Source organism: Penaeus vannamei, chromosome 12, assembly GCF_042767895.1.
Source record: "Penaeus vannamei isolate JL-2024 chromosome 12, ASM4276789v1, whole genome shotgun sequence".
Lineage (NCBI taxonomy): Eukaryota > Metazoa > Arthropoda > Malacostraca > Decapoda > Penaeidae > Penaeus > Penaeus vannamei.
Genome location: NC_091560.1, coordinates 2,567,921 through 2,580,420, shown reverse-complemented (window position 1 = coordinate 2,580,420; position 12,500 = coordinate 2,567,921). Strand labels below are relative to the sequence as shown.

At 46.9% G+C, this 12,500-nt stretch overlaps 1 protein-coding gene across 1 annotated transcript in view; it reads right to left on the bottom strand.

The window, feature by feature from the left end:
- LOC113818873 (plexin-B) overlaps positions 1-12,500 on the bottom strand; it is a 79,267-nt gene that overhangs the window by 51,506 nt on the left and 15,261 nt on the right. The window contains exon 3 of the mRNA XM_070128479.1: positions 10,829-10,961. Within this exon, the coding sequence (XP_069984580.1) occupies positions 10,829-10,961 (133 nt within the window). The remainder of the gene's footprint in view (positions 1-10,828; positions 10,962-12,500) is intronic.

Here is a 12,500-nt window from a genome sequence, read left to right as displayed (position 1 = left end):
GAAACAAACAAACAAACTCCCAATGAAACAAACAAACAAACAAACAAAGTCCCAATGAAACAAACAAACGAAAAAGCCCCCGTGCCATGCCAATCCATCAAAAACAAAGAAACAAACAACCAAACAAACAAATAAAAGAGCCCCCGTGCCATGCCAATCAATCAAAAACAAACAAACAAACACCCAATGAAACAATCAATCAAAAACAAAGAAACAAACAAACAAACGAAAGAGCCCCCGTGCCATGCCAATCAATCGACAAACAAGCAAAGGGAAATGGGCCCCATCGCTTCGGCCGCCCAGCTGTCTGTCTCCTTTAATCCCGCCCACAGGAGAGCCCGCCGCCGCCCATCTCTGAATCCGTTCGAGACATTGTTTTTTTTTTGTTTTTTTTTCTATTTTTCTTTTTTTTTTCTTCTTCTTTCTTAGACATTCTTGGTTTTTGTTTTGTATATTTCGTCTATTTTTTTTTTCTTCTTCTCCTTCCAGCTTCTTGTTCTCTCTCTCTCTTTCTCTCTCCCTCGTTCTCGTTCTCTCTCTCTGACTCTCTCTTTTTCTCTCCTTCTCTCCCCCTCTCCCCTCTCCCTCCCTCCCCTCTCCCTCTCCCCATCCCTCTCTCCCCTCTCCCTCCCTCCTCCCCCACCCTCCCCTCTCCCCTCCTTCCCCTCCTTCCCTCCCCTTTCCCCCTCCCTCCCTCCTTACCCTCCCCCACCTCCCCTCCCTCTCCCTCCCCCCTCCCTCCTTCTCCCTCTCCCACCCCTCCCTCCCCCTCTCTCCCCCCTCTCCTCCCTCTCCCTTCCGATCAGCTGAGCCCAAACACGCTCGCCTCCCTCCCTTACCTGTTATCGGTGAGCAAACACGGCCTCTTGTTGGCTTAGTGTTTGGTCCTGTCTCTGGTTTTCATGGGCTGGGAGAGAGGTGGATGTGCGTGGACTTTCTCTCTCTCTTTCTTTCTTTCTTTCTCTCTTTCTTTCTTTCTTGATCTTTCTCTTTCTATCTGTCTCTCTCTCTTGATCTCTCTCTTTCTGTGTGTGTGTATTTGCCTGCCTGCCTGCAACTTTCCTCCTCCTCCTCCTCCACCTTCCCCTATCCCCCTCCTTCTTTCACCTTCCCCTCCTTCTTCCCTCTTCCCTTTTCCCTCTTCCTTCCCCCCTCCTCCTCCTTCCTCCTTCCACCTTCCTCCTTCCCCTCCTTCTTCCCTCTTCCCTCTTCCTTCCTCCTTCCTCCTCTCACGGGTCACTTTCTCCCACACCTTCACTTTGCTTAATTAACTCACGTAAACCTAGAACGAACAGGCACACCTTAGGACCTCTCCGTTATTTTTTTCTCTTCTTTTCTCTTTTCTTTCATTCCCTTTCTTTATTCTTTTTTTGTTCAACCCTTTTCTGAAAATCTCATTTCGTCTGGGGAATTTCTCTCCGTTCTCTCGTTTCCACATTTACGGCTCTCTCACGTTCCTCGCCCTTCGTTATTTTCGTTCGTAAATTCTCTGTCCGTTTCTCTTATTACTTTTTATTTCTTTTTCTTTTAATTATTTAAATCTTTCTCTCTGTTCTTGTCTGTCTGTCTCTCAGTATGTCTTTCGCCTTCTCCCTCTTCCTCTCCTTCTCTCTCTCCCTCTCTCCTCCTTCTCTCTCACTCTCTCTTTCCCTCTCCCTCTCTCTCCCTCTCCCTTTCCTTCTCCCTCTTCCTCTCCCTCTCTTTCTCCCTCTCTCTTTCCTTTCCCTCTCTCTTTCCCTCTCCCTTTCCTTCCTCTTCCTCTCCTCTTCCTCTCTTCCCTTCTCCCTCTTCCCTTCTCTCTCTCCCTATCTCCTTCTCCATCACCCACACCCTCTCCATCTCGCTAACTTCTCCCCATCTCTTCCGTCTCCCCTCTATTTATCTCCTTCTTACAACCTTTCACCTCCCTCAGTCTCCCCTCTCTCCTCTTCATCACCTCCTTCTCCCGTCTCTCCCCCACCCCCTTTTTCCTCCCTATTTCTCCCCCTCTCTCTCAACGCTCTTCTTCTTTTTTTTCTTCTTCTCCTCCTCCTCCTCTGTCCCCTCCCTCCCTTCCTCCCTCCCTCCCTCTCTATCCCCTCCCTCTCTCCCTCTATCCCTCCTCCTCCTCCCTCCCTCTATCCCTCCTCTTTCCCCTCCCTCCATCCCTCCTCCTCCTCCCTAACCCTCCCTCCCTCCCTCCCTCCCTCTCTCCCCCTATCCCTCCTCCTCCTCTATCTCCTCCCTCCCTCCCTCCCTCCTCCTCTTCTATCCCTCCTCCTCCTCCTCCTCCTCCTCTTTCCCCTCCTTCTCCCCTCAGCGCTCTCGTCATCACCAAGCGCGTCCCCTCGTAAGGTAAAGTTACCCCTTGAGAATTCGGCGACGTTTCTCGAGCACTTTAAGTCCTGGAGGAGGAGAAAGAGGGGAGAAAGAGGGGGAGAAAGAGGAGAGAAAGAGGGGAGAAAGAGGGGGAGAAAGAGGGGAGAAAAGGAGGGGTGTGGGAAGAGGGGAAGAGTAGGAAGAGTGTGGCGAATGGAGGGAAGAGAGGAGGAGGAAGAGGACCCCATTCTCCTCCTCCTCTCCGCTTCTCCCCTCTTTCCCTCTATCCCCCTCACTTCTCTTCTCCTCCTCTACTTCCTCCTTCCTCCCCCTCACTTCCTCTCCTCCTCCACTTCCTCCTTCCTCCCCTTCACTTCCTCTCCTCCTCCACTCCTCTCCCCTCACTTCCCCTCAGACAGACAATGTCAACACAACCCCCTTGGGAGGCTGTGGCACAACTTCCTAGGCCGCAGTGACATCGCAGAGAAAGAGAGAGAGAGAGAGAGAGAGAGAGAGAGAGAGAGAGAGAGAGAGAGAGAGAGAGAGAGAGAGAGAGAGAGAGAGAGAGAGAGAGAGAGAGAGAGAGAGAGAAAGAAACAGATACAGAGAGACAGAAACAGACACAGAGAGACAGAAACAGACACAGAGAGACAGACAAACAGACAGACAGACAGAGACAGAAACAGGCAGACAGACAGACAGACAGACAGAAACAGGCAGACAGACAGACAGACAGCACGACCGGCAATCCGCGTCCGCAGGTGGAGCAGCAGAGGACACGCAACTCGCGGAATGACGCACCATTAATAACCACACACACGAGGAAGCCTGTGTGCGTATCCAGCGGGTCCTGGTGTCGGTGTACCCTGCCCCTCCCCCCCCCTCGCCTCTCCTCCCCTCGCCTCGCCTCACTTCTCGCCGTACTCTCCTCTCCTCTCGCCTCTCTTCTCTTCGTACTCTCCTCTCCTCACTTTTCGTCCTCTCCTCCCGCCTCTCCTCCCGCCTCTCCTCGCCTCTCTCCTCGCCGTACTCTCCTCTCCTCTCCTTTCGTCTCTTCAATTTTCGTTCTCTCCTCTCCTCTCGTCTCTTCAATTTTCGTCCTCTCCTCTCCTCTCCTCTTGTCTATTCAAGTTTCGTTCTCTCCTCTCCTCCTTTCTCGTCCTCTCCTTTCTCCTCTCTTCTCCTTTCGTCCTCATCCTTCCCTTCTCGTCCTCCTCTCCTCTCCTCTCCTCTTTTATAGCCCTACTCCGCTCTCCTCTCTCCTCTTCCAGTCCTCTTCTTTCCTCCCTTCTCGTCCTCATTCTGCCCTTCTCCCCCTCATTCTCCTCACCTCTCATCTCTTCTCGCCCTCATTCTCCTCTTCCTACTCTCCCCACCTCTCACTCCTCAATTCATCTTCCCTTTCTCCTTCCCTTACCTCTCTCTCCCTTCTCCTCCCTCCCACCTCTCCCAAATCCTCCCTTCTCCTCCCACCTCTCTACACCAATATCTCCCTTCCTCATCTCTCTACTCCCCTATCTCCCTTCCTTACCTATCCCCCTTCCTCCCTTCCTCACAACCTCCCCTCCCCCTCCCTTCCTTACCTCTCCCCCTCCCCTCCCTTCCTCCCCTCACCTCTCCCCCTCTCCCTTCCTCTTCCTCCTCTCCCTCTCCCTTCCTTCCTTCCTTCCTCCCCTCCCACCCCACCCCACTCCCTTCCTTCCTTCCCCTCCCCTTCCCTCCCTTCCTCCCCTCTCCCTCCCTCCCACCCACCACCCCACCCCACCCCCACGCAGCCTCACCCACACCCCCCTCATTCCCCGCGGTTCTCTACGGGCGCGAGTGGGCGTTTCGGCTACTAAAGGTTTCCGACTGCGTGGTTGTGCAAATCGTTAGGGTTTCCAGGCGGAGAGGGAGGGGAGAGAGAGAGAGGAGGGAGGGAGGGAGGAGGGAGAGAGAGAGAGAGAGAGAGAGAGAGAGAGAGAGAGAGAGAGAGAGAGAGAGAGAGAGAGAGAGAGAGAGAGGGAGAGGAGAGGGGGAGAGGGAGAGGGAGAGGGAGAGGGAGAGGGAGAGGGAGAGGGAAGAGGGAGAGGAGAGGGAGAGAGAGGAGAGAGAGAGAGAGAGAGAGAGAGAGAGAGAGAGAGAGAGAGAGAGAGAGAGAGAGAGAGGGGATGTTTCCTTCTTTCTTTTTCTCCTCTTTCTCCTTCTCCTTCTCCTTCTCCTTCTCCTTCTCCTTTCCTCCTTCCTCCCTCCCTCTCTCCTCTTCCTCTCTCTCTCTCTCTCTCTCTCTCTCTCTCTCTCTCTCTCTCTCTCTCTCTCTCTCTCTCTCTCTCTCTCTCTCTCTCTCTCTCTCTCTCTCTCTCTCCCTCTCCCTCTCCCTCTCTCTCTCTCTCTCTCTCTCCTTCTCCTTCTCCTTCTCCTTCTCCTTCTCCTTCTCCTTCTCCTTCTCCTTCTCCTCTCTCCCTCCTTCTCCTTCTCCTTCTCCTTCTCCTTCTCCTTCTCCTTCTCCTTCTCCTTCTCCTAAACACATTAATTCCTCAAACACACTCCTCAAACTGAAAAGGCACGTAAAATCCCCAACATCCCCCTCCCTCACACCCACCACCCTTCTTAACCCCTCCCCCTCCCACACCCTAACCCTCATACCCCTCCCCCCAATCCCCCACTCCCCCTCCCAAAAATACCCCTTTTAAGTTCCCCCAAAAAAAAAAAAAAAAAAAAATCTCCCTCCACTCCCCCTCTCTATAAAAAAAGTAAAAAAACTCAAAAAAGAAATAAAAGGGAAAATCTCCCATCACTCCCCCTCTCAAAAAAAAAAAAACTCTCCCTCCCCTCCCCCCCCCTAAAAAAAAAAAAAAAAATCACCCCAAAATCCCCGCAAATCCCCCTCCCCGGTGCGTGCCAATCCGATCCGATCCGATCCGAGTCGACGGCGATGCTGCGATGCCGACGGCGACAGAGATGAAGATGCTGGCTCGGGGATGCGAGTGTGGGCGCCGTTGCGGGCGAGGTCACGTGATCTGTGGCTTGTTTTTTTTTCTCTCTTAATTCGTCTTCTCTTACTTCTTTCTCTTCTCTGGTTTAATTATCCTTTTTTTTTTTAATCAGTAACTTTTTTTTCTCTGTTTCTGTTATTCGTTTTCTATCGCTCTTCTCTTTCTCTTCGCCTTTCTTTTTCTTATTTTCTCCCCTTTTTTCCTCCTCTTCATCTTTTTCCCTTCTTTGCTCCTTTTCTTTTCACTTTTTTCTTCTCTTGTCCCTACTCTCCCCTTCTCTTCTCTGCTTTTCTTCCTTTTTTATCACCCCCCTATTTTTCTTCTTTTCACCCTATTTTATCTCTTCTTTTTCATCTCTTCTCCCTATTCTCCCATTTTCTTCATCTCCCTCTCATCTCCCTCCCCATCCCCCTCCTCCCTCCCCTCCTTTCCTCCTCCTCCCTCCTCCCTCCCTCCCTCTCTCCCTCCCTCCCTCCCAATCCCCTCCCTCCCTCCCAATCCCCTCCCTCCCTCCCTCCCTCCCTCCCTCCCTCCCTCCCTCCCCTCACGCCGAAAGAAGCTTCCCTCCTGTATCTTTTAAACGCGGAGGGAAGCGGGACCAGAACTCAGCAGTGAAAAATGGATGGCGGTCCCTCTCGGCTCGGGTGTCGAGATGGACGCCGGCGCCATTGTATCTGAATGAGATCGTCGACCATCCGGTGCGGTGTGGGAAGAAGGTTAATATATCTGCAGATTTTTTTTTTTTTTTTTTTTTTTTTATCTCGGGAATTCCAGATTTTCGGTTTGATCTTCGGTGGGTTTTCATCATATCTTGATTTTATTTTCATTCCTATTTTTCTTTTCTTTTGAAGAAGAGGAAGAATTCCCTAATGTTAAACTGTACGAGATTAAATCGTAGAAAATTACGTTTGTCGACAGGAATTCGGTTTCGATTCATAGAAAACGGGAAAAAATAGAGAGGCGGTGGACTTCGATTCATAGAAAACGAGAACGTCGAGAGGAATTGGATTACGATTCACAGAAAACGGGAAAAGTCGAGAGGAATTGGGCTTCGATTCATAGAAAACGGGAAAAATAGAGAGGCGGTGGACTTCGATTCATAGAAAACGGGAATGTCGAGAGGCGGTGAACTTCGATTCAAAGAAAACGGGAAAAATTGAGAGGAATTGGGCTTCGATTCATAGAAAACGGAAAAAATAGAGAACCGGTGTACTTCGATTCACAGAAAACGGGAAATATAGAGTGGCGGTGGACTTCGCTTCACAGAAAACGGGAAAGACAAAGAAAAGTAAACCCATTTTTTTCTTCTTTTCATTTTTCCTTTTCCTTTTCTGCGCCAAATGAGCTTGGTAAATCATTCATTCCCAGCAGTCTGACCTTTCGCCTCCCTCCCCACTTCTCTTTTTGGAAAGATGGACTTAATGTTGAGAAATAAAAAGATATCATACAAATAAAAAAAATATATAATGCTATACAGACACATGTATAAGAATGGACAGTAAAAACACATACACGGAAATACGCACATATAAACAAACAAACACACACATACACAACCCAAAAACAACCAAAAAAGCAATTAAATAAATAAACATCAATAATAATTAAACCGATCACCTCACGCAAACAAATTAGCTTCTATAAGCTTAGCACACCCCTTCCTCCCCCCTTCCTCCACCCTCCCCTTCCCTCTTACCCCCTTCCCTCTTCTCCTTCCCCTCCCCTCTTCCCCTCCTACCCCTGCTCCCTTACCCTTACCCCTCCCCCTTCCCCTTTCCCCTTCCCCTCCCTCCCCTCTTCCTCCTCTCTTCCCCCACCCCTCCCCCTTCCTCTCCCCTCTTCCCTCTTTCCCTTCCCCACCCTGCCTCCTCCCCCCCACCCCCCCAACCTCGCTATCACATCGCAGCCTATGCTAATGACCTGTTATTACAAGTCCTAATCCAACGGTTTTTATTCGCTAAAAAAAAATTGGAGAGAGTTTCCCCGCCAACATTTAACTCCGCTAATTCTCTCTGACTAAATGACCTTATCGTCGTTTTCACAAACCGAGGAGTTAATTGTCTTTCTCTTTTTTTCTTTCTTTCTTTATTCTTTTTCTTATATGATTATAAGAAAAGAGGAGAAGGAGGGGGGGGGGGGGGAGGGGGAGGGGGAGGGGAGGAGGAGGAGGAGGAGGAGGAGGAGGAGGAGGAGGAGGAAGAAGAAGAAGAAGAAGAGGAAGAGGAAGAGGAAGAGGAAGAAGAAGAAGAGGAGGAAGAGGAAGAGGAGGAGGAGGACGACGACTAAGACGACGAGGGGCTGAGGAGGAGGTATAGAAAGAGGAAGAAGAAGAAGAGGAAGAGGAGGAGGGGGACGACTAAGAGGACGAGGGGCTGAGGAAAAGGTATGAAAGGGGGAAGAGAAGAACAACAAGTCTTTTTTATTTTTTTTTTCCTTATATGCTTTTTGTTTAATTGGCATATATATTTTATTTGTTGTCTTTTGTTTGTACTTTTTTTACGTTGGGACTTTTTTTATTTGTATTTCGTTAGAATGTTTTAATAGTCTTTTATCGGGATTTCTTTTTATGTAATATTTCTTTATTTTTTTCACTGATTTTTATTTCTTCTTCTTCTTTACCTTTTGTTCACTCATTCTTCTTTTTTTGTCTTTCCAATAAGACATTTTTTCTATTTTGTCTTTCAAAGAAATTTTTCTTTCTCCTTTATCTTTTATTAATTTTCCTTCTTTTTTGTCTTCACGTTTTAACTTACATTAAGAAAATTATGTATTTTATCAGTCTCCTTCCCTCCTTCACATTCTATCAAGATGACTATATATATATTTTTTTTATTATAACGGAATTCTACTCCCAACCATCCCCCCCCCCAAAAAAAAAAGAAAGGCAACTCAACAACAACAAAAACAAAATCCCATTCCTCCTCAAAAATAATTAAATAGATAAATAAAAATAAATAAAAAATAAAAAAATAAATAATAATGATAATATTAGCAATAATAATGATAAAAAATAACAATAATGATAGTGATGATGATAATAATAAAAATAAAAACAATAACAATAATAATAACAATAATAATAATAAATGAACAGATGAATAAATAAATAATAATAAATAACAATAATAATAACAATAAATAACAATAACAATAACAATAACAATAACAATAACAATAACAATAACAATAAATAATAATAATAGCAATAATAATAATAATAATAATAATAATAATGATAATGATAATGATAATGATAATGATAATGATAATGATAATGATAATGATAATGATAATGATAATGATAATGATAATGATAATAATAATAATAATAATAATAATAATAATAACAATAATAATAATAATAATAATAATAACAATAATAATAATAATAACAATAATAATAATAATAACAATAATACTGATAATCACAATAACAACAATAACAAACAACAACAAAACAAAAACAATAAATAAATAACCAACTCCTCTGCCATAACAACCACACGCACCCCCCCCCCCCCCCCCCCCGCAAATCTTTCCAAACACCGAATCCGTGATGAGAGCGGAATGGCCGGCCTCGCCAATCCTGATCTCTTGAAAGGTTGATTAAACATCTGAGAGAGAGTGGGTGGGTGGGGTGGGAGTGGGTGGGGTGGGGGGAGGAGAGGGTTGGTTGGTGGGGTGGGAGGGATTGAGGGAGGTTGGTGGGTTGGGAGAGGTGGGTGGTGGGTAGGTGGGTTGGGTGGTAGGTGGGTTGAAGGTTGGTGGGTTGGGTGGGTGGGGATTGGGGATGGGGTGTGGGTTGGGGAGAGGGTAGGTGGAAGGTAGGTGGGTTAGGAGTGGGTTGGGAGAGGGTGGGGGTTGGTGGGTGGATGGATGGGGGATTGGGGGTTGGTGGGTTGGGTGAGGGTGGGGAGTTGGTGGGTTGGGAGAGGGTGGGGGTTGGTGGGTAGATGGATGGGTGGGTGGGTGTTATGTGGGTTAGGAGTGGGTTAGGAGTGGGTTGGGAGAGGGTGGGGGGTTGGTGGGTGGATGGATGGGTTGGTGGGTGGGTGGATGGCGGGGGTGGATGGATGGATGGGGGTTGGTGGGTGGGGATTGGGGATGGGGTGTGTGGGTTGGGAGAGGGTAGGTGGAAGGTAGGTGGGTTAGGAGTGGGTTGGGAGAGGGTGGGGGTTGGTGGGTGGATGGATGGGTGGATTGGGGGTTGGTGGGTTGGGTGAGGGTGGGGAGTTGGTGGGTTGGGAGAGGGTGGGGGTTGGTGGGTAGATGGATGGGTGGGTGGGTGTTATGTGGGTTAGGAGTGGGTTAGGAGTGGGTTGGGAGAGGGTGGGGGTTGGTGGGTGGATGGATGGGTTGGTGGGTGGGATGGCGGGGGGTGGATGGATGGATGGGGGGTTGGTGGGGGGATTGGGGATGGGGTGTGTGGGTTGGGAGAGGGTAGGTGGAAGGTAGGTGGGTTAGGAGTGGGTTGGGAGAGGGTGGGGGTTGGTGGGTGGATGGATGGGTGGATTGGGGGGTTGGTGAGTTGGGTGAGGGTGGGGAGTTGGTGGGTTGGGGAGAGGGTGGGGTTGGTGGGTAGATGGATGGGTGGGTGGGTGTTATGTGGGTTAGGAGTGGGTTAGGAGTGGGTTGGGAGAGGGTGGGGGGGTTGGTGGGTGGATGGATGGGTTGGTGGGTGGGTGGATGGCGGGGGGGGTGGATGGATGGATGGGGGGGGGGGGTTGGTGGGTGGATGGATAGATAGTAGGTGGGTTGGGAGTGGGTTGGGAGAGCGTAGGTGGGTTGGGAGTAGTTTGGAAGGTGAGTGAGAGGGGGATAGCGGGTGGCAGGTGGGTTAGGAGAAGGTTGGGTGGGTAGGGGACAGTAGGTGATAGGTGGGTGACAGTGGGTGGGTTGCAGTGCTGGGTGAGTGGGCGAGTGGGCTGACAGTAGTGGGTGGGTTGATCATAAGATGGAGAAATGATGACGAATCGAGAATACTCCTTCCAACCTCGATTTTTAAATAAATAATAATAATAACAATGCTAATAAAAATAATAAAAATAATAATCATTATCATAATAATAACAATAATAATCATTATCATAATAATAACAATAATAATAATAATGATAATGATGATAATCATGATGATGATAATCATGATAATAATAATAATAATAATAATAATAATAATAATAATAATAATAATAATAATAATGATAATAATAATGATAATAATAATGATAATAATAATAATAATAATAATAATAATAATAATAATAATAATAATAATAATAGTAATATTCATGATAATAATATTAATAATAACAATAATAATAATAATAATAATAATTATCATTATTATTATTATTATTATTATTATTATTATTATTATTATTATTATAACAATAATAATAAAAAAAAATTATAATCTTGATAATAATATCACTAATATCAATAATAATAATAAGAAGAACAAGAACAAGAAGACCAACAATAATAATAATAATAAGACCAATAACAAAATAACACCAACACCAACACCAACACCAACCACAACCACAACTCACCGTAGCATCATGATCGACCGGCAGTCTATCGGGCAGAATCATTTCGAAGTCGATGCACTGCTGACCGGAGCCGAAGCTGAGCCAGCGGGGGGAGGAGAAGGTCGCCTTCTGGCACGCCGACTGGACGGTGCATCTGCGGGAGGAGGAGAGAGAGAGAGAGAGAATTAGAATCGTATTTAGGGAAGAGAATAAATGGAAGGAGGGGTGGTGGGAGGGAGGGTATGGGAGGATGTGAGAGAGAGAAAAATATAGATAGATAGATAGATAGATAAAAAGATAGATATATATAGAGAGAGAAAAGGAGAGAGAGAGAGAGAGCGAATTAGAATCGTATTTAGGGAAGAGGATAAATGGAAGGAGGTGGGAGAAGTGGGGGATGGGGGGAGGGAGGGGGCTTGAATTTGGAAAAGGTTGGGATGGATGGGTGGAGGGTATGGGAGGATGAGAGAGAAAAATATAGATAGATAGATAGATAGATAGATAAAAAGATAGATAGAGAGAGAGAGAGAGAGAGAGAGAGAGAGAGAGAGAGAGGGAGAGAGAGAGAGAGAGAGAGAGAGAGAGAGAGAGAGAGAGAGAGAGAGAGAGAGAGAGAGAGAGAGAGAGAGAGAGAGAGAGAGGTAAAAGGAGAAAGAGACAGACAGACAGACAGACAGAACGTGAGAGAGAGAGAGAGTAAGAGAGAAAGAGACACTTAAAACCGAGCCACAAAAAAAGTATTAAGGAGACAAAAAGGAGAAAGAGAGAGAAGGAAGCAGAGGAGGAGGAGGAGGAGGAGGAGGAGGATAACCAACAATGTGCCTCACTAATAAAGATCCTGAAGGAGGCGGGATGGTCCTGACACCCTTCCTCAGAAAGTGAAGCTAAAGGAGAAGGGAGAGGAAGAAGGAGAAGCGAAGACGGACAAAAAAAAGGGTTAAGAAAAAGCGATAATTCCTATTCTCCTTACGCCTCTTCCTCCATTCGCTCTTTGGCCAAACTGACAGCGACGGAGAGAATCTGGCTGAGAAGTTATTCAAATTTCGACCTTAAAGAAGAGGACTTAGTGGCCAAAAAATATATATATTATAGAAAGAATAAAAAGTGTAGAAAGGAGAGGATAAATTCATGGGATAAAGGAATAGTGAATAAATGAATAAATCTAGGAATAATTGAATGGGTGATGATTGCATAAATGGACGAAAGAGAGAACAATACGTCTAGAGAAATAGAAATATAAAGAGAGGTAAGGAAACACAGACACAGACAAACACACACACACACACACACACACACACACACACACACACACACACACACACACACACACACACACACACACACACACACGAACACGAACACAAACACAAACACACACGCACGCACGCACACACACACACACACTCACTCACTCACTCACTCACTCACTCACTCACTCACGCACACGCACGCACGCACACACACACACACACACACACGCACACGCACGCACACGCACACGCACACGCACACGCGCACGCACGAACGCACGCACGCACGCACGCACTACCACTCTCACCACCACTCACTCACTCACTCACTCACCACCACCACTCACTCACTCACTCACTCCTCACTCACTCTAACACACACACACACACACACACACACACACACACACACACGCACGAACACACACACACGCACACACACA